Genomic DNA, 23,937 nt, shown 5'->3' with positions numbered 1-23,937 from the left:
CATTTGGTACTTTTGTGATTCTTTCTGGTATAAGACCCTTCCTTTTGCAATTGCCTGAAGGACGTGACCCTGAGGCACAGATTCCAGTAAATCCTTCATTTCTAGCCCCTCTTCTATAACTCAACTCTCTCTAAAGAACAACTATCTTACCTTCTAACTTTCTAATTAGCAGGCAGATTTTGGCTTACAACAAGATTTATAGTCAGAGCATTAAGAAATATAAAGGAATGAAATGTGTTTAAGAGTTTACAATTTTAAGTCCTCACAAAATTAAAAAATATATATATATCCACAGAAATTTGAGACTGGAATAACGCCGAAGATCATTTCAAAATCCTGTGAGTGTATCACCATTATGGGTAGATCACAGTCTACTCTAATTAACAGGTTCATTATGATCATATGGCGAATTAACTTTATACTGTCTTATAAGGAATGAACACCTGTGACATGCCAAAGTTTGTGGTAGACACCCAAAGAGACAAAGATAAATAAGAGACAGGCTCCATCTTTAAGGGGCTCATGTATTTACTTGTCAACTACAGTATAATCAAATAAGCTTAGACACTCATTTATGAACAGACCAGTTGGATTATAAAAGGCTCCCTGGAGCATCCCAGGTGGCTCAGCGGTTGGGCGCCACCTTCAGCCCAGGGCCTGATCCTGGAGACCTGGGATCGAGTCCCACATCAGGCTCCCTGTATGGAGCTTGCTTCTCCCTCTGCCTGTGTCTCTGCCTTTCTCTCTGTGTGTCTCTCATGAATGAATAAATAAAATCTTTAAAAAAAAATAAATAAAATAAAGGTTCCCTGTAAATCTGTATGTTTATAAATCCCAAATGAATTAGAAAAGTTTAAGTTCACAATCCTCTAAACAGTTCTGTTAAATAGGACATGTGCACTGGTTCTTTGCATTCTTATGGTTGCTTAGTTTCTATAAGGCACATTTTTAAAATTTCTTTTCATTTTGTTGAAAAAAAATTGCGAGCTGTTCCCTTTCTTGAGCTCTAAATTTCACTACATTGGGGAATGCTTAATTCCATATACACATACAAGACTCAACATTTCCTCATCCTTTTCAAGTTTTATAAAATAATCTTTTTTGTTTCTAGCATAATTATAAGCTCTCCTTAGTATTCTTTTTGGAAACTTTCATTATTTGTTGGTTGATTAACTTATTAAACTTGATGGATTGGGTGTTAATATCTGCACAGCAAATGAATTACCGACTAAAAACATGTGTGATGGCCCAGGCTATAATAGTAATTATAGCCCTTTATTTGTGTTAGGCTGAATACAGTACCTCTGAATTAGTACTTTGTTCATATAAATTAAAGTTTGTAAGTTGAAAATGTAAAAAAATAAAGGAGCATTGGCTATTATATATTCATTTCTTTACCAACTCAACAAATTTACTGAAAGCTTTCTATATGCTAAACACCACTGTAGATAAAAAGGTAATTCAATATAGCATTATGAAACCTAGAAAAGGGAAATACAAAAAAAGCTCATGAAACCTATCACAAGGACATCTAACACATACTTTGAAGGTCAAGGAGGCTTCAAATCAGAATGGAAAAATAAAGTGTGTCTGAAGAATAAACTGGTTAGGCCGATGAAGGTAGAGGTAAGATGGTCATGTTCAGAATTTATTTTAAAGGCAATGGAGAGCAATGGAAGGATTTTAAGTAAGAGAGTGACATCGTCAAATTTCTATCATAGGAAATTCATTTTGAATCGACTGTTGGTTTGGGGAAGAGGGAGAAGAATTGATACTAGAGTCTGCTTGGGCTATTGCAATAATACAGGTAAGCAATGATAGAAAATGGTGTCTTGATCTATGGTAGGATAGTAGCAATGGAAGCTCAACAGATTAAAATACAAAGCCTGGTGATGTGATGAGCACTGGGTGGGCATTATATGCAACTGATAAATTACTGAACACTACATCTGAAACTAAGTATGTACTATATGTTGGATAATATAATTTAAATAAAAAAAAAATAACGTGCAAAGAGTCTCCAGTTACTAAAGAACACTTTCAGTGCTTTCTCACTATACCCTTGCACTCACCTTCTTAGAGATAAATGATTTATTTGCTTATGCCAACACAAATGAAAGTTTGATTATTCACACGCATTAGAACCTCAACGGGTTTTTATCATTTTAAAGTGTAGAAAGTGCTTGGTATGTTTGATAGTGGCATGTAGTGTTGTGTGGCTGTATTCTAGAATGCACACAGGAGAGTGACTACAGGAGATACTAAGGCCAACCTAAGAAAGGACTAAGGTATTTCAATTTTATGTAATAGGCGATGGGAAATCATTTAGTGATTTAATCAGGGAACAGAAATGGTCTGGTCTTTCTTAGGTTAACTGGGGTAAACAGATTTTAGAGTGAAATTTCAATGATACCCACTTCCTGGCATTTGTTTATGCTTTAGTGCAATTCCTCCCCCTGAGTTAAGTGTGACCTGTAACCTGCTTCTCATTACTCCTGTGACTATATTTCACTATATAAAACTGAATCTTGCTAGTGACCCTCTACAGGGACTCTCCTTGTTGACTTGATGAAGTGGTTATGTTGGAAGAGGGCACATGGCAAGGGACTGTAGATGGTCTCTAGGAACTGAGCAAAGAACTAAAGTTCTCATTCCTATACCTACAAGGAACAAATTACATTCAGTAACCTTGTGCATTTGGAAGAGGGTCCAGAACCTCAGGTGAGAACTCAGTCAACACCTTGACTGCCGCTCGTGAGACCCTAAGAAGAGGACCTAGTTTAGCTGTGCCAAGACTCCTCACCCACAGGAACTTGAGAAAGTAAATGTGTTGTTTTAAGCTACCCTGGATTCATGGTAATTTGTTACTTATTAATAAAAAATACATAACTGGCAATGCTACTGAAGAACATAGATGGAATTTGAAAGAAGAAAGGAGATAGATACAGTGGAATTATACATGTAATAGCTTAGATGTGAGCATTAGAATTAAAAAAGAGTTGGAATATTTTTCTTGTTCCTTATCAAGTTGGGCAATTAATTTAGCTACTTTATAAATGGAAGAATAATATTCTCTCAAATGGTTCTTAAAAGGAATATGTGAAAGAAGAAAATATATATAGTTCAGCAAAATGCCTAGCACACATTATCATTGTGCTATTATGTTCATTTGCATGAGGACCAATGAGACCTAGATTAGCATAATGATAATGAAAGCCGAAATGGTGGTAAGTCTGAGCACCATGCTATTGGTGGTATGCCTTAGTGACTATTCCAATATGGATAGAGAGAAAGAGAGGGGGCTGATGAAAGATGACACAATTTCTAGCTTGGATGACTGGCTGAGAATGATGCAATAACCGAAATAAAGAGTGCAGAAGGAAGGGCTGATTTGGCTGAGGAGATAATGAGTTCTGTTTGGCATGTGAAGTCGACGTGTTTGTAGGAGGACATCCATATGGAGAGGTCCAGTGTACAGCTGGGAATGCAGACTTGGTACTCAGAAGAGATCTGGGTATCTGGAAGGTTTTGGAGAGGTTTTATGTTATCCAGAAATTACATCAGTGTTCACACATACATGCCACCCTAATATTCTTTCTGTAAAAACATAAGAATTTTTTTCTCTTAGAAATAAATAAGTTATGTGGTACTTTAATAAGCAGAGCCATGATTTAAAAAAAAATAGAGAATAGGTAAAGGATTTTTTCTTTCCTTATAGGTGAATGACTAGTAGGTTCTCAAATGCAAAAAAAATATTTAACTTGACTAAGCTTGGTCAGTCTGTTGTAAAGGTTAACAAATCCTGGGCCCAGAGCCACATCCAGCTTGTTGCCTGCTTTTGTAAATAAAGTTCTACTGGAACACAGATACACCTGTTCATTCGTATTTATTGTTGCTTTCAGGACGCAATGGGAGCATTTAGTAGTTTTGACTACAAGTTGTAAATCCCAAAATATTTACTGCCTGGCACCTTCTCATTCCTGGTCTGTTCTATTAAAAAAAAAGTAATATTCCAAAATAGTGCATCAGCAAATAAGATAATAAAGAAATTTCACCTGGAATATAACAGCACTGGTCTAAAACGTTCAAGACTCAATTTCTGGCATAACCTTCCATTCATTACTTATAATCTTTCCAAGCAGCATTTTCTCAGCTGTTAAATAGCATTAATACCTTCTTGGCTTACTTTGTAAAGTCACAAGCAAAAAGTTCAAAAACAAACAAACAGAGAAACAGATATAAGTTTTTACATTGTCAAATCAAAAGACCAATGTGCCCAATCATAATTATACAAGAAAAATATAAATATACATTTATATTTATTAAAGCACTTGTCCATCTATTTTCTGTTATTTTTAATATAAATATTTGGGTTGAATAGAACTCATACTGGCACCATTCTTTCTATAAAAGAGAAGTACAGGAAATGAAGGCATTTGCTTAGAAGCAGTCAGCTAATTAATGGTAGCATCTGAAAGCAAGGCAGGTCTCTTAATATTAATTTGCTTTCTACAAGGCTATATATCTACAATGGTGACAAACTTGATAAATCAATCATATTTGATACATATACATGGGTATCTGGTGTAAATAATTTTAGCATAGTGAGCTTGGAGACTGACATGAAATAGAATTTGCTCAAAGATAAACTACTTCACATGCATTTTAATCTTTTATTTTTTTTAATTTTTAATATTTTTAATGTTAAGATTGTTCTAGATTAACAGAGTTGTCACAGTGATAGTACAGAGGTCCCATATATGCTGCACCCTATTTCCCATATTGTTAAAATTCATTTTTTAACTAAGTAACAATCAGTATCTATCATCTAAAAAGTGAGAAAAGAGAAAAATGTGTAGATGTATAATACAGAGTTATCAGTTTTCTCATTTGACTTATGATTCAAGAAAGATGTTGTTACTTGTCCAAGGTCATATAAAAAATCAATGACACGTAAAATTAGAAATAGAAGTAAGATGTGTTAAATGGGGAACTATGAGGATGAATGAATGAATGTTTTTAAAATGATTTCAAAATGTGTGGACTCCTGACTAAAGACAAATCATTACTGACACTGAACTTGCTAATCTACTTTCCAAAACAATATGTTCTTTCATTAACTTCTTGTTTATTTGCAACATGACCTGGCATGATTTCTGGCATATAGGCGGACTATGGATATGCAAGTTTTTTCTTGATCTAGAAGGACGGCAATGGGAATGCCAATGTTTTTTGTAATGTGAACTTTAGTAAAGAAAGTCAAAAACAGGGCAGTGTTTCTTGTTTTCAAAGTAATCAATTCTCTTTTACTTTTTTTTTTTTTTTTTGGTCACTTATAAAGATGACCAGATTATCTATTTCCATAGAAACATGGCTCTCCAGGATTATCACTTAAATATAAAATATCTTTACTGAAATATAATTTTATCTGTTGATTATTTTTATCTTTTCTAAATTGTAAAACATAATTATAGGTATGTGTTGGTTTTTAAGATAAAATTTTCACCTTGATAATTAAGTCATAAATAAGATATGTATGAAATACATAGCTACTGATAGCACATTAAACTTTTCATCTCCTCCATCTCTTCTGTTTCCTCTCCTGCTGGTTGGTAAAAATCAATCCTTGCAACTCTTGCCATGATGGTCCTTAGGATAACTGGATATATGTCGACGGAAAGAGTTGCAGGTACAAGAAAAAGAGACTGAGGTTTATTGAAAGAGTGTCATGTGTTGAGCAGTGCATTGGGTGATTTACATGTCTTTCACTGCTTAGAGCTATATGCTATCTTGCACCATAGATATGATTATCCATATTTTACATCTGAGAAAGGTTGGCAGGAAAGATATCTGAACAACTTCCCAAAGGTCACCTGAAGAAAAGCTGGAGTGTAAATATTAACCATAGGCCTGTAATGGAGGCCACCTCTTGGGGAGAAAAAATCCCTGTTTCTGAGCTTTATGCTCTCAGTTTCTATCCAGATTCTTCTCTTGCTCTACAAATTTCCCTGCAGTTAAGTAATCCCTGATAAATGGGTCATGTTCAAAGAAGTTTCCTCCGATTAAAATAGAGGACAACATAAGGAGTCTCTGAAGCCATGTATCAACTATAATTAAGACCAGATTTCCTCCCAACTTGATTGTCCAAAGACAACAGTGTGCTTTTTTGAATGGTGCACAAGCCTGGGACTCAGAGCATTGTGACAGTCATGGCTCTGCTCCTAAGTTTGCATTTTTTTATAGACAACAGTGTGCTTTTTTGAATGGTGCACAAGCCTGGGACTCAGAGCATTGTGAGAGTAATGGCTCTGCTCCTAAGTTTGCATTTTTTATAGACATCATAACTTCACTGATAAAACAGTTATGCTAAGTCTACTTTCACAGCACTGATGAGTTTTTGGAATAAGACAATACATGATACAAACCTTTATAGATCGTAAAGACCATATTACGGTGTTATTATATTTTAATCATTTAATAGGAAGTGTAAAATATTACCTTAAAAACATAAATGCAGAGGTTACTCGGAAAAGTTATTTAAATGAAAATGTTATTTATTACTTGTGCACCAACCTTAATATAATTTTCACCAGATTCTACCAACATAAACCGAAAGACACCAACCAATTTATATACTAAACAGAGTCAAAATTAAACTTATATTAACAAAAAGTTTCTGTAATTAGTTCTGAATGTGAATTGTCTTACTGTCCAGAGTCAGATACCTTCCTATATAACCAACATAAGAACCTAGGTATACATAAGTCATTTTAGTAAATGTTAGTATTAGCTTTCTACATGACAGAAAATTTAAAACCTCATCTATGGTTTGTTCTGGGAATGTATCCATCATTTGCAACCTTGTGCCAGGGAAAGACCATCTAGATTCCAATATGAAACAGAAGCAAACTTTTGGAATACAATCTACTTCTAATTTGGCCACTATCTATAACATAAGCTTTCTATGAAGTTGGTAACGCCAAAGACTAAATAATGGTTTTTAAGCAAGTATGGATAACGGAATTGGCATGCGAGATACATAAAGTGAAAAGTACAAGAAAATCTAAAAAGAAATAAAAACTGTTCAAATTAACTAGCATTGCTAAAATTGGGTCTGTTCATATGAATACTTACAAATAATTTGCATTTTATGTGACTAAAGAATGTGAACTTTGAAAAGATAACAAAATAAGAAATATATACTTATGCATATATGTAACCAGGAATACAAAAAGGAATACATTTGTTTTAATGCATAGGCAGAGTAGTAAGGTTTAAAGAAAACTGGAGAAGTAAAAATTTTAAAAGTCATTCTATTTGAAATAATGTTTCTTTGTATCTGGTCACTTAAATGTACACCTACAATAGAATTTATTAAAGTCAATAGGTTTAATTGTAAATTTCAATAAGCTTAAACACAAGCACAGCTAATTTGAAAATGTGGAGAAAAATCCCATGGCAATAATTTGCTTTCTAAATTTGTCTACAGGGTGATTTTATTTTATCCTTCCCATTAAAGATTTAAAAACAAATAAACCTAGTCTCAAAGAAATATGATAATAAAACAAAAATGAATTTAAAGGTTTTTTTTTTTGCCAAGTCAGAGTTTTGTAAATCTATTAAAATTTCTCATAAATATGAACTAAACCTTAAAAATCTACTTGCAAACAATTTCTTAAAGTGTGTAATTTCCTGGTGTGTATTTGATGCTTTGAGAGAAAATATTAACTCTGACCTAGAGTCAGTCCTCATAGAGTTCTTCAAGATTCACCTTCCTCTAGACCTTTTTGAGATAAAACCCTCTAGTGAGAAAAACTTGCATTTTAGAATATGAAAAACTTCATACAAATCATGGTTCTGTCACTTGATGATCTTGGGCAAGTTATTTCAAATCTCTAAGGCTCAGATTCTTCTGATGAAAAATGGTGGTGATGGAGGAAGAGTGGGTAGTAGGATAATAACAACAGGATTATAGTAAGGATTAAATGAGATAACTATATATGAAAGAGCCAAGTAGACCCTCATAAATGTTAGTGTTTTATGAAATGGAATTCATTCCCTACTATAGCTGGTTTTATAAACTAAATTGATAGGCTGAGTAGATACAAGATTATATTTAATATGATTTATAATAACATCTAAATTCTGAATCCTTTCTATATTCCAGAAATTATATTGGGTATCTGACTGGCATGGCTTATCTCTTTTAATCCTCCTAACTAACTCATAACAATGAACTAGCTACTACTGTTATAACTGATTTACAGATGGAAAAAAATGAAGTTTAGAAAATTGAATTAACCCAATATCAAATGACTACCATCTAAACTCGGACATTCAATAGCCTTCACTTGGATTATTCCCAAGATTCTCATTAACTAGTCTTTGAAAATATGCACAACAAGCAAAAATGGAAAGGGGACAACTCAGGTAAAACCTGGCTACAGCAGGAAAAAAAAACAGAAAACAAAAAACAAAACAACAAAAAACCCAGAGAAATTGCATTCTATGTAGCTTCCTGAAAAAGATGCTCTGAGAGTGTGACTGCTCATCACCTTCCAACTTCAAGCCTCTGTGGTTGCTTGTGCTATTTCTATAAAAGCCTAGGATTTTAAAAAGAAATTTCATCTGTTATATATCATCCTGTCTGTTATATAACCCACAGAGGCTGTGAAAACAATCTCATCACTATAAAAGTCTTCAGACCCACATTAACCTGGAAGATCATAATTTTTTTACTTGATTTGGGGATCCACCAGAATATCCACATTTTATACCCTGGATAATATATTAGTAAGTCACAGAGGGCATCCTGCTCATTCTAAATTTCATCTGTAGGCATTTTGCCTCCATAGAAATGACAAGGTCTTGAACCACAGATCAAATCTCTAACAATTTTCCTGATTTTGTAGCATATTAAACTTACATAGATCTGTGACCTACAATTACATTTACAATTAAAGTAAATTCAAATTAAGTGCTTTTGAGAGATTCAACAGCTTTATAAAATAATTACAAAATGACCATTTGTATCTTCTTCTGTCATATAAACAAGTACTGACAACCACTAAATGGCTAATGACCTGAAGAAATTTTTTTCTCCTTATCTCCTACTTTAAATAGGAAATGACTTAAGTCTTAATCGAAAATCCTTCATTTTCCCTACAGAATTTTACTTTATTTTTCTTTTTATCAGTTAAATTTCCAAAGACTGGGATGGTGATTCTAAACTTTCAATACTTTAATTATTGTTATTCTTTATTTCACAACACAAAATGAATTGCCATCTTAATTCATTTATCATAATAGGTCCATATATTGATTATATACATTGAGTCAATACATGACTTGATAGCCTTTAAATTATCTATTATTTATTTGACACATTTTCCTTCATAGTCATCTTTCATGAATGTGAATCCTAAATTATAAATTATTGCCAAATCTTCTGTCATAAGTCATGGGAAATCATCAGTAGAATATAAGATGGTAATTTTTTGTAAACTCAGAAAATGTGATTATCTATCTATCTATTTTTATATCACCTATTTATATATCTATTGATTTTTTATCCCTGTCATCTGAAAACAAATTTAGAAGCATGGTTACTTAAATGGAGCAGTTGAGAAGTTAATTGAGGTACACCAGATTGCCAAGTGAAAAAAAAAATTGAACTAACTAATACAAAATAAATGAAGAAATTCAACAGATTATAAAAGAACAAAGGGTGTATAACCATGCAACTCCATGGACAGTGACTACACATACAAGCAAATGAAAGCAGCTGACCACGTACCCACACACCTTGGCAGAGGTGCACTCCACACTCGTCGGCCACCACCAAGACAGGTGATCTCGGATGTCCCTTCCAGTCTGTAACCTGATGAGCACGAGAAGGTCAGAGTGTCACCAACCCCAAAGTTGAACCCAATTCGGTTACCATATTGAGGAATTCCAGGATCTTCACAAGGTTCGAGGTTATATTCTGTAAATTAGATGGAGAGGAGGACAAAGAAAATGATAGTATTCATTTTTAAGGGCACATTGCTATTGTTTGCAGACTGGATGCTATTGGGCTCAGTCAGACATTTAAAAAATGATGTTGTGTGTAATTATGGAAACATGCTAATGACACACATACTTTTCTTCTTTTGTGAAAGATCGAATAGCTTGATAAGTACTTTTATGTGTGAAATTCAATACAGATGAGAAAATGTCACCTTCTGAGTGATAAATTGAAAATTTAGCTATTTATCTCATATTCTTTCTTCTGCATTAGAAACATTTCCATTTCACCGATTTTGACTTATAATAATAGCATAATAGATGCATATTTTCAAACACAAAATAACATTTGGGATGAAATCATTAGCACTTTTGAAATGCATTTTACTTAATGGTTTTAATCTAAATGACAAAGGCTCTTATGTCTCTCCTCTACAAGGAGTTCAATTAATCCATATTCTGAAAAACACAGAACTTCAAAGGCAATGGTTTATGTAAGACTAAAGTGCCCACACACTGAAAATTGTTACTTTATACATTTATACAAGAAAATTTCCCTAAGCAATGAATGAGCACCATGAAAATAAACAGCTAAACACTCTTCAGGGTATAAGAGAGTAGAGTTGATTAAGCAACAATATTATAATTTATATAGCATCCTAAGAAGAAGTAGCTTTGTTAAAACTATTTCCAGAGCATGTACTTACCTTGTAATTGCAATGGAGAACAAAAGGGATTGTTCCATGTTGATGAGCTATTATTTTTATTGTTTAAAAAATTTATTTGGACATACTTTTAAACTTCTAGGTTAAAATCGATTATACTCATGTGCTATATTATTTTAGAAGACAAGTATTTCCATGCAAATATAGAGCAAGAACTGAAAACAAGGTTAGCTTTTGTCTGATTTTATATATATATATAAATCATATAGAAATAAATATATATAATTATAATATTACACTTTTAATGTTAGCAAGTGGACATAAGATTTACTTATTAGTTTGTTTCTGTGTTAAGAAGTAACTACTGGCCTCATTATTCCATTCAACTAGAAAGTAGAACTACCTGATAGAAAAACTTTTTTTTTTATAGAAAAAAAATTATTCACTTTAATTGTATAAAGTTTTCCCCCTGGAATCCAAATTATGTTTTCTCTAGATGAGGTTATTCTAGAATAGAGGGATAACTACATTAATTTTTTCTATATCATTTATTTCCAAAGTACTAAATTAAATTTATATTAACCTTGGCCTGTATATTATGTCTTTTCCAAGAGACATAAAATCAGAACCTCACTGGCCCATGTTCATTTGAGTTTAACTAAAATTTTAAAACATATCTTTTCTTTTGTATAGATTTTATTTATTTATTCATGAGAGACACAGAGATAGAGAGGCAGAGAGAGAAGCAGCCTCCATGCAGGGAGCCTGATGTAGGACTCGATCCTAGGACTCTAGGATCACACCCTGAGCCAAAGGCAGACACTTAACAGCTGAGCCACCCAGGCATCCCTAAAATATAGCATTAAATTTCTATTTTAAGTTCATGAAGCATTTTAGCTAGTTTTGCCCTGTTACTTAGAGTAGACTTTTAGGAAAGTCATTTATTTTTTGCTTTTGTATAAAGGTTCCCTTTAATACTACCATAGACAATCTTCAAGATATTCACACTTTCCTTAACATTGGTTGGCAGATATTTATTTGCTTTTTTAAATCATTTCTGTTATTTTTCCCTTTCTTTTTTTATACTATAAAAAACAGACTTTTAAAATTTATTTTCTTACCAGAGAATGTAATATTGAATCCTTCGTATGATATTGAAAAATCAGAAATGAAGCGCAATTGAGCTCTGAAATTTCCATAGAGACCAGCATTGATTGTTGAAGGAAGTTCTGAACCAGTAAGGCGTGCCAGTGGTTGGGTAAAACTACCATTCTCTGTGATCAGTAAATAGTCATGATGGTCTTCCAAATGGAAGGTGTGAAAGTTGAACTGTACACCTATTGAGAAAAGAAGAAAATTAGACTCACAAAGTATATCTGTAAGACACAGAGAAATACCAAAGTAACTGAAGCCAGGACTCTTCTTGTAATTAAACTCTCTGGAAATGAAAAGTACTGCTATGAAATACTCCAGGTGTGTCATCTAATAAAATCTTTTTTTCCCCCCTGTAGCTTATAAGACATGTAGCGAGTCATATTTTGGAAACCAAAGCCTGAAAAGATATCACTTGAGTTTTCAGAAAATTTTGAGGAAAATTCACATGCTTTATTTATAACAGCAGTGCAGCTTTCTGGCAAATACTTTACATGCCTCCTTCATTTCCTACTGCAATCTTCTAAAACACATAAACAGTGTTTAGTAATACAACACCCAACTTCCACAAATGCTTAATTGCAGAAGAGAAATGTAGAGCAGGCATAGGAAGGAACTGTTTGGTAAGTGAATATAGTTATTTATTTCTTTTTCATATGCTTCAACCTGTGTACATCATATACTGAAAATTCAGATCGTTGAAATTTCACAAAGTAAACTTATCTTTGCAAATATAATCTGAAACGATAGACACAACATTACTGACGGCAGAACCTCTTCCATGAAACTTTCTCTCACTTCACTTTGCCAAAAGTAACTACTCACTCAACTTCTAGAAACACAGGCTAGTTTTGCTACCTTATATAAATGGTTTGTAGTTTTATATAATGGATTCATATAATACATACTCTTTTGTTGAGTTTTACTCAACATTAGGTATGTGAGATTTATCTCTGTTTCTGTGTGTGGTTGTGAATTGTTTATTTTCAGTGATGTATACCATGGCATTTCATTTTGCAAAAACACTGCATTCATGTATCTGTTCAACATTTGACAATCACTTAAGTACTTTGTGTTTTAGCCTGAATGTAGATGGTGCCATGATTATTCAAGTATGTCTTTTGAAGAATATATATTTTTGGGGGAATTATCTAGGTGTGGAATTACTGGGTCATTATCCCTTAGGGGTCATTAATAGCAGCTTTAATAGATACTGTTTTACAAAGTGGCTGTGCCAATTTATATTTCCATTGCCATATCTAGTTGCTTTATACCTTTGTCAATGCTTGAGGTTTTTTTTTTTTTTTTTTTTTTTTTTCATTTATTCTATTCTGGTGAGTGTGGTGTGGCATTGCATTGTGGTCTCACATGAGTTTCTGATGTTGTCTAGAACAGATATTAAAAACTAAAGATTATACACACATACACACACACCACTCATACTTCAGGCAGGGTATTAAGTGAAGTAACAGATGACTATCACATTCACCTTTCCCTTGAAGTGTTTTCTTTTTTTACATGAAACAAAAAAAGATTCATCAAAATATTTATTAAATAAATTAAAAAAACAGAATATGGTAAGTAACATTTTTTTAGCATTATTCATTGATATTTTAGTTCAAAATCCTTCGAATATTCATTGTTTTTTTTAAACAAAGCTATAAAATGAAACCAAACAAATACCCTGAAAACATAAGCAATAATAAGACAAGGTTATTACCAAAAAAAAAGACAAGGTTATTACTGCAAAACAAGGTTATTACCGCAGAATGGACCAGTGATTTGGTCTCAGAAAAGATTAGAAATGTACAAAAACACTATTTTTCAAATTCTTCTTCAAAATGTGAGGTTTTTCCCTCCCCACAATGATTAGGAATATAAGAACCCCTTTAAAAGGAGTTCAGAAATTGAGTCAGTCTTTCAAATGTTCTTCAGTATAAAAGTGGTAATTGACACTCACCAGATGCTAATAAGAATATAGTATAGATATGGCAAGAAGATGCTTTGTCATCTACATTAACTGCTATCTAAGTGTAAAAAATAGCCTGAGTGGAATTTCAGGTAAGTCAATTTGATTTTTACAATATAATAAAGCTAAGAAAAAGTCATTAGAGAATAGGAGAGTAGATGAACAAGAGATGAGAAAAATGTTGTTCTGCATATAATTTATATATTTTTAGAAAAATGCATTTATTCTGATATACATTGAACTAATACGTGGGAAAATTAAACATTCTGTTAGATCAGATCATGGTGCTAAGAAGCCCACTGTTGAGGATAACATTGCCTTCCTGAGACTTACTTTCTTCATTTGTAAAATGAGTTTCTAGGGGGGATTTTAAGTTTAAATGGGATGATATATAGGAATGACTTGGCACAGTGCTTTGCATAGAAGACGTGTTCAGCATTTGTTAACTATTGTTATTGTTCAACATGCGAGCTGATTGTTTTGTGGATTTTTTTGTCACTCAGTCAAGGCCAGCCACTTTATAAAAGGAAACTTCTGTTTATCAGATTATGTTTTTTTTTTTTTTTCAGATTATGGTTTAAATAATAAAATCTGTTTTCACTGCTGCACCACAATGTTAAGACCTTCAAAATTCTGCTAAGGTCCTGAAACCAAGTAAGGAAATTATATTAAGAACCTACTATACTCTAGGCATTATGGAATGTAGAGATTTAGAAGACTGTAAAAAACTCCTGGTCTATCTAAGGGAAAGGATACCTAAACCAATGGTTCAAACTTTCTGCTAAGGGCCCTGAAAGTGACTAAGTCAGCAGAACCCAGTATGGACAAGTCAGTACAGGAGCACAGAAATAGAAACAACCAACTTGTCAAAGGGGTCAGCAGAAGCTTCTGAAAGCAGTGACCTTCAAAAGTGAGCAGAATTTGGTGAAGGAGCAGCTCCAGGACAGACATTTCAGGAAGAAGGAGCAGATAGGTAAGGACACACAATTTTAATAGGGCGGTGGGTATTTGAGACATAGTGAAAAAAAGTCAGTTTTCAACATCCTGGTATCTTCTCATAAGAATGAACATTGAGGAAGCCCTATGAAGGCAATTACTGTACCAGACATATGTGTAAAGACTTGGCCTTAAAGTCGAAATATTATAAATACCTAGGTTTCAGTTATAGTCATGCCACCAACCATGACATTGAGGATGCTACACAGACCTTTGTGTCTTTTTTCCAATCTTTAAATGTACGGGATTATACTAGACTATGCATTATCTAAGGACAATTTCACTCTTAAAAGCCTAAGGTTTTTTATGGGGCGTCTAGGTGGCTCAGGCAGTTAAACATCTGCCTTCAGGTCATGATCCCTGGGTCCTGGGATGGAGCCCGACCTGCATTGGGAACCCTGCTCGGTGGGGAGCCTGTTTCTCCCTCTCCCTCTCCCTCTCCTTCTCCCCCTGCTTGTGCTTTCTCTGTCTCTGTTAAACAAATAAATAAAATCTAAAAAAAAAGTCTAAGGTATTTTGTCTTGTTTTCTTTTGTTTTTAATGCAGTCCCCCCACCCAGGTCTCTAGTAGACTAGAACATATAATTAGCATCTTGATTTCTGCAATATGTTTAAGGAAAATCTCTTCTGGTGTGGTTGTAAACAAGGAGCAATATAGGCTGAATGATACTATAGTTAACTGAATTTGAAACAACTGTATGAATTCAAACACCCTGACTTAGTGTTAAGTGGTGAAGAGGTTGCTGATGGTATATTTGAAGTTTCTTTTATCTTAAATATTTGGATATTTAGAGCTGTTCTGTTAAGATTTTTATAAACCCCTAAAGTCTTGATGATTCTTGATTAAATTCCCAGAATTACTTAGGAAAATTCTGACTGTTTATGTAAATATAAATGAAATGTAAATTGCTTCAAAATAATCTCACAAAAATTCTGGGCAAAAATTAAAAGGGGTAATACATAAAAAGAAAACATAAGAGGGGTAAATATAAAAGCCTGATGTGCCCTCCACTATGGCTATGCAATCAGGATAAAGGTAAAAGGGTCAATTCAAGTTTAAGGAAGTAGAAGAGATGTAAGTAAAACAAACAACAAACAAACAAAAAGCAGAATTATGGAGAGTCTTGATGAAGACACATACCAGACAATGAAATATATAGATATAGGTAGAGAGGTAATGTGGTTTCAGAAGAAGAGTACTTGTATGTAGTCATAGGATGTAAATTCAAGTTCTTTGTCCAATCTTTACAGGCACTAAGTCTTTGAGTGTAAACAAATAACCTCTAGTGACTTCAGATTCTTATTTATAAAATGCAAGTAACACCTTCACTACTTCACGAGTCATTTGAAAGTTCCACTGATCCTTGATAACATCAACTTAAAAAAAAAATGTCTTGCACTGAAGATAGAAAAAAATCAACTGCACAAATACAGAATTTTAGGATTTGGGCTTACTTTAGGTTAGTACTATGACACAACAGCATAAAAGTTAACAAAAGCAAGTATGTACAGACTTCATTAATGGAAATACTTTGTGGAGTTAAATAATGCCATATAGTGTTTTGTACCAGGAAAACATGTTAGAAGGATAATGCTATCCCTGGATATCAATAAACTGGAACACATCCAGAAAAAGGTGGTTAGAATGGTGATGACAGTAAAAATATCTTAGAATAAAAAAATGATGGAACTGAGGTGATCAGTCTGGGAAGAAAAAGCTGGGGGCAGCAGACATGAAAAGCATGAGGGGCACAGAATAGTGACTTGTTATAGTGCAGAGTTAGGGTGGAGAAAGGATTAGATTGTTTTTGTGGGTTTTCTTTATTTTGTCTAACTCCAGAGGGCAAAACAAGGATAACAATTGCAGAATAATTTTCAAACAATTACAACCATACAAAAATTGAGCAAGTTTTCCCAAGGAATAAGGTTGCCATCAACACAAGTGTCAATATCAGGTCAGTTCATCATATTTCTGAGACACTATAGAAAGAAACTGGTGTACGGGGTGAGAGATTAGACTGTATTACCTTGACAGTGTCTCCCAACTTTAAGAGATTATCCTTCACATAACTTTGGTTACACTCTGGAATAGTTGTACTTCCAACAAATTTAGTTGGCTCTTACAGAGAAGCATCTAAATCTGCATTTCTTGCCATGTAAATACAGATTTAATTAACACTTGCAACCTGTGAAGATGCAAAACCTTAAGTGTTAATTAAACCTCTATTTACATAGCAAGCAGTATGTAGCCCTCCATTTTCTTGTATAATACAAGGAAGCTTATTTTAAACTCCATTAATCCACTGCTGCTGGAATAATGGGATGCTCTGGTTAACTTCGAGCAAAGAGTCTTGTATTATGCAGAACAAAACCCACAGTTTATAGAAGTCTTCTACTTTGTTCCTGCTGTTCAATACCAGAATGCTCATTTTAACTTTTTTTCTCTATAATATTTAATTTCATCATGATAATAACTCCAATAGAATCTTCACCCTCAATAAAATAATATATAATTTTAATAAAGCCAAACTTCATTTGCAAGAACACTAAATTCAAATGTACCAAACATAAGCTTTAATTTTAAAAATTGTAATAGCATCCTTTCCTTGCTAGGATTTTTAAAAAAGATTTTCTATAGTAAAATCAATCAATAAGTATGATATAATAGTAAAAACCGATGGGAATGATTTAATGATAGAGTTAAAAGAAAAATTACTTTTCCAAAGCAGTTATTCAAATGAATAAATGAACTCTTTTTAAAAGATTAGAATATAGAGATTTTAGGTCAATAATTTTAATCCATTTTTGATTTTGATATGTTAGGATGACCATTTTACTGCTAAGGTGTTGCCTCAATCACTTCTATTTGCTAGTTCGTTAGTTTGGTTGTATAGCATGCATGAACCATATTTAGTTCTACAAGGCCTTTCACTTATTTGTTCAAAAGACATCTATTAACATCTACCACTGGCACAGTGCAATTTTACACTCCCCATCAATTCTGTGAGATATATTTGCAGTTCTGACAGAAAACCGAGACACAAGTATTTCTAGAATGGTTATAAATTCATACGAAGAGTATAATTACAATAAATAATCATAAACATGTTAAAAGCAATGCATATAAATATGTTTGCTTTACAACTGGCTCAGCACTTCAGATCATCTTCCAATTTCCTTTTGAACTTTTGAAATCAACCTCTTAACACTATGCCAGAGAACAAAAGCCATCCTGTTTGAGATTTTTGTTGATATGAAAATTCCAAATAACATTAATTTAATACATCAAAAGAAAATAAATATCTTTTACATTATCATTCTGGCAGAAACATAAGCATATTATAATACTATGGAAAAGTAAATATAATCTGCTGCTGCGGTTACTCAAACTGGATTTTGTGTTAGCATATTTTAGTCCTGATCTGTTTTTGCTCATGCAAAATGACATTGTAAAGGACAATGAAATAAAAATAGATGCAATGAAAATTCAGAAGATAGTCCAATTATCATTGCATGAGGCAAATTACCTTTTCCATGAGTTACATCAACAGTCCATGTACAATTCAGAGAATTTGGATAAAATTCCGGGTAACCAGGTGATAAGATTGTTCCACTAGGCCCTCTAACATCTCCTCCACATAATGCTGAAAATACAAAGAAATACAGTCATGTGATCAGTCATAGTTAGAGAGGCAGAGGCTGAACAAATCTCTCCTCTCTTGAAATAGAATGAATCTGATTTTCTTTGCTTAAGCTACTTCTCGGTAATAACAGGAGTGTGTAAAAGACCTCCTCCAATACTAGGGAACAGTTTCATCCACTGCAGCTCTAGAGAAGCAAAAGGTATGTAACAGCCTCTGAGAATTAGCCACAAGATAACGTAGCTCATCTTCCCACATTTGAATTTGAAGTACATACTTATCTTACACATTTCTAATTATAACTAACATTTGCATAAATTGGTCATAAATTAAACATGAGTAATTAATTGTTTAGCAGCCCCACTTTTATTAGCTTTAAGGAAACGAATTGTTAATTATGCAGAATCATTTCTTTTAGATTCCTAAAGGGGTATGTGTCATTTCTCATATAATTCTTTTTAAAACAGTGAGCTAAGCTGCAAAACTTTTAAAGGCTATGTCTGTAATTCTCCATTTCTTAGGGTTATATCAGGAACAAGCAGGAATGTGTGAGAAGCTAAAACTTCTAAATAAATATTCTGAGATAAGAAAAATAAATATATGTTTAATAATGTAGGTCAAATAAATTTAAATTTGATTCAATGTTCATTTTTTAAGAACAAATCATAGTTTAAAATGTCTTCTATCACATTCAACAACCATCAGTGGTTATGCTATACCAGATAATTTTATCAGCATTAAAAATTAAAGGAGACAAAGATATAGCCAAGTAAGAATGTATATTGTAATGGAAACAGAAAGGTATGGACTCCTTATTCTACTCCATGTGGAGATGTCAGCTCTCATGGCGAAGGTAATAAGAACTGTGAATGCAACATATGGTCTTGTCTGCTCTGATCCTTGCTTAAGCAACTTCCCTGGAACACAGAAAGGTGAGACTTGGCCTTATGCTTTTCCATGATTTCTTTCAAGTAACGGTGTTGAGAAGAGTCAAGGCAATCTGGTTACTATTCTATACTGACCTGACTAGAAATACATTGTCTGCAATTCCTGTAAGTATCTAAGCATGCAGGCTTGAACTCACACACACACACACACAGTTTTCAACATCACACACACACACACACACACACACACACACACACACGGAACATTTACATATGTATACAAAATTAAAATCCACTTCTCCCTTTGCTATTTCTTTTACTCCACCAAGGAGTAAAGGCAGGTCCTTTACAAGTACCTCTCTAGGTACTTATAGATAGCCTCCCTAAGGCTAAAATAAATCCATGCTTCCAATCTCATTTATTACCAATACATTGGAATAATATGCATGGTTTGCTACTTTAGGCTTCTATTTAGATTCCGCATGGGCTTTCACTGGCAACTATTATTACTGAACCTCTCAAATTTCCTTTCAATTTTTAAAAAAGTCTCATTGTGTTTTTGTGATCATTTAAGAGTTAGGTATACCATTTCTACTGTATCTTGCTGATAATGGTGGTGCTAAGTTGACCTGCTTTTATTTCCCTTGTAACGCATTCTACTTGACACAGTACTGTATTTTTTGTTAGACTATTTTTACATATGTCAATCTATTCCCAATACACTCTGTTTTATTTTATTCTCCATTATGAGAGTCACACACACAAAAAAAATACAAAATAGTATGAATTTGTTGAGTGAAATGTGATGCGTGAAGATGCTTTACCATTTGAAAGGACTATATTACATACAGCTAGAGTAAAACTCAGTGAACAGAAGAGTCAAAATTAAGTGAGTCAAATTAATTAGTTAAATACAGAAAAGAAAGATGTGAAATTTGTATTCAGTGCATCAGACATGTGCCCCTATGCATGCATGTGTGTAACCACTGTGTGTATAGGATAGAGAGCATGGAAGACACATACATATGCATGCTTAATAATAAAAACACTATGTCTTATTTGAAATAAACTAAAGCTAAACAAACAGAGAATAAAATCATTGCAATTAAAAAAAAGAACTTGTAGGGGGAAAACTCTTCTACACGTCAGCATTCTTCTGAATAAATCTGCTTTGTCAAATCTTTCTCTACTTGGAGAATTTCTTGAGAATTTTCTGTCTGCCAACTATACCTACCACATCTGTGTTGAAGGCAGGACATTAAGGACACATTCTGTAAATTAATAAAGTTAAGTAACCATGAACACTTTAAAATATTTAGTAAGAATGATCAATAACTAACATACTAGTAGTGAACATGTATATTGAGACTTTGATTATAAGCAGGTGATAGAGTGCATTTTTATGACACAGTGGAAGTTTCTGTTATTTTAGAATATTAGTCGTAGATAAAGGCCTTGAAAGGAACTGATTTGAAGATAGAATTTCATAGTAAATTATGGGGAAAGAGTGTGATTTAGGTACTTTATTTGAAAGATGAAACTAAAAATATGAAAATATGTGTATTTTATACCTTCATAAAATGTAGGGTAAAATTTTGTCTACTCACTACTTTGTAGCAAAAGCAAAACAATCACTCATACTGAACTTACAACATGATAGGCACTATCCAGAAGACTAATTTTTATTAACTCAACCCCCTAACAACCCAAAGAGATAAGTACTGTAAGTATTCAGTTTACAAATGAAAAGGCAAGTATGGAGGGAATTCTAGGAGTCTAGTTCCAGAGTCTGTGATCTTATGCTGACTCTTAAATCGAGTGTTGATTTTGTTTTTTACAAGCTATTTTTTCTACAAAAAATATATATGTGTATATAGCAAGCTATGACATCCTTCACTTATGTTTACTTTTTGCATTCCCCTGCAAACATCAAATCTATATAAAAATTATCCGAGGAGATAAGGCACGTGGGTGGCTCAGTCAGTGGGTGACCAACTTGATTTTGGCTCAAGTCATGATCTCAGGGTTGTGAGATCCAGTCACCATCCTCACTTCAGACTCTGTGCTGGGCATGGAGTCTGCTTGAGAGTCTCTTTCTCTTTCTGCCTCTGCCTTCCATGTCTCCCCACCCCCATTCACACACTCTTGCTCACTCTCTCTCAAAATGCATAAATAAAATCTTTAAAAAAAATCAAGAATATCATTAATTTTCTCAGAGATTCCTTTAATCCTTTTGTATTTGAATCATTGTCTTTTTAAAACACCTAATACTTAAATGCATCAGTATTCTTGCCTTTAATTGATTTATATCTTACAAATTCTCATTTGTCAATGGCTTTGTCTGTAATTGAAACAGTCTTCCATCATCAGCAGCCACAGCATCATTTTCATCAACCTAATGAAATCCTTCATCTTTCTAAATGAGATTATTTTACATTGCAAATATTTGGAACTGTATTTGCTTTATATTATTGGCTTTTTGAACAATCACAAGAAATTAACTACACGTGCATTGGTATAATGCATAGTGATAAATGCTAATGCAGATTTGAATTTGATTAATTTTATAAGTGGTTAATTTATTACTGAATATTCTACCAATCTGATGATGTCTACTTACCTAAAGTTCCCTTCCCATTAGAATGCTAAGAAAGCATAAGGGAAAATCAGCCTACTAGAATCAGTCATAGAAGACTAAAATATTAAAATGAATAAAGGAGGTAAATTTTATATGTCATTTTTTTTACTTTAAGATAGAAAATGGAACTCAAATATACTGTAAAAATGTAGTATACAGACTAAGAATATTTCTCTGAGAATATTTTTTTAAAAATTCAGTTCAAGGGACTCATTTGTACAGTAAACTTTGTGAGAATGAGAGTCTAAAAAGGATGCCATGGATCTCCTGTCCTTTTTCTTTTATTTTTTTTTTGTATATCACCTCTTCTGAAGAAATTCTAATTTATCCCAACAACCTTGCTAATGGATGCCATATGTCTTTAGGGATGCAAACACTTTTGTAACAGATGTAATAGGTTTATATGTTCTTGTGAATGGGAGATAGACAAATTGTGTATCAAGTGAAACACTGCAGAGAAATTAGGGAGTGATGAAACGTATATGAAATAGCCAGTTACTTTATGTTAGAGCAAACATCTGGCAAAGAAAAGCATATAGAAGGACAGAGATGAGTGGCACAGCAAAATCACAACAATAGCCAAAATTATGAGTTGTGGGCAAATTAGTCAAATATACCATGATTTTGCCATATATGATCACTACTTGTCATGTAAGTATCAATTAGAGTTTTAAAATAGTAAAGTTCCTAAAAAGCCAAGCCCTTGAATGTTATTGCCCAGACTTATAAAATTATACCTTGCTCTTTGTAGTGATAAACACCTGGCAAGCACTCAACTGTCTATAACTGTAACAGACAATTTCTAGACCAGGATGCATAAAACATTTTGAGTATTGCAATGGAGCACAGATATAGCCATCTATTACAAATCTCATTATGATTTTTTGTTTGTTTTTTTTTAATACAATGATATTTTTTAATTTTTATTTATTTATGATAGTCACAGAGAGAGAGAGAGAGGCAGAGACACAGGCAGAGGGAGAAGCAGGCTCCATGCACCGGGAGCCCGACGTGGGACTCGATCCCGGGTCTCCAGGATCGTGCCCTGGGCCAAAGGCAGGCGCCAAACCGCTGCGCCACCCAGAGATCCCTTTTGTTTGTTTTTAATTTCAAACTTGTTTTCTTCTATTTCCAGGTATCCTCAATTTGAATTGTAAACCCAAATGAGAAACTATACTTAAGTCCCATGCATGCTTGCTTATCTTGAACCCTTGGATCTTAAACATCAATCCATGTACTCTTTTGCTAGGTTAGTCTATATGCTCAAATCTTCTAGTAATATGGAAGAAATGAGGAAATTATGAGTTTAAATACATTCATTTTGACTTTGGGCTCTGCAACTAATGATCCTGGACTAATTGTACCATCCCCCATAAAATGGCTATATTGTTTATCAAACAAAATGGAATAATTTTAGGGTGAACTTAGAGTGCCAGACAAAAGGTGAAAACAGGGCTTGTCTTAGGCAATTCAGAACATATGGCCCACCCAACTATCTATCAAATAGGGTAGCTATCTTAATTAACAATGTCTAGTTCTTAAAGGGTTGAGTCGTAACAACCATATGACTTCAAATTTACTCCTAGTACTCACAACAACCTTATGTTCTCAGTACATAGACAACATCACTTAGGTGTGAACTTTGACCTACACACTACTCTTGACACTTTCTGGCCAAAGTAGAATGCTATCCTAGCTTTTCTTATCTGACCTTCTCTAGAGCCATTCAAATCTCAGTTCTATGAAAAACACTATAGAGATATTCAATAGTTAGATCCAATAAGCAGCTAATAAAAAGTGTGTGTATGTTTTGATAGAATCTCTGATGGGTCAGAAGATGTCTTTTAAATATTTATGTTAAAGAAACAAGAAGAACATATGGTTCTTGACTTCAAGAATATAATAAGGAAAATAAGAAAATGAGTATAACTATTTCCTACTCCATTAGCTCAAGGAGAATATAGACAGTGGTTTTTTTTTCATGT

General features: G+C 33.4%; 1 protein-coding gene across 3 annotated transcripts in view; it reads right to left on the bottom strand.

The window, feature by feature from the left end:
• The window catches only part of CSMD3 (CUB and Sushi multiple domains 3), a 1,188,176-nt gene that overhangs the window by 367,899 nt on the left and 796,340 nt on the right, over window positions 1-23,937 (bottom strand). For all 3 annotated transcript variants that reach the window (XM_041769740.1, XM_041769741.1, XM_041769742.1), the window contains 3 exons: window positions 18,314-18,430; window positions 11,792-12,007; window positions 9,797-9,985 (listed from right to left, as the gene is read on the bottom strand). In XM_041769740.1, coding sequence (XP_041625674.1) covers window positions 9,797-9,985; window positions 11,792-12,007; window positions 18,314-18,430 — 522 coding nt within the window. The remainder of the gene's footprint in view (window positions 1-9,796; window positions 9,986-11,791; window positions 12,008-18,313; window positions 18,431-23,937) is intronic.

Source organism: Vulpes lagopus, chromosome 9, assembly GCF_018345385.1.
Source record: "Vulpes lagopus strain Blue_001 chromosome 9, ASM1834538v1, whole genome shotgun sequence".
NCBI lineage: Eukaryota > Metazoa > Chordata > Mammalia > Carnivora > Canidae > Vulpes > Vulpes lagopus.
Note: the sequence above shows the minus strand (reverse complement) of the source record. Positions and strands in the feature narration are given on the sequence as shown.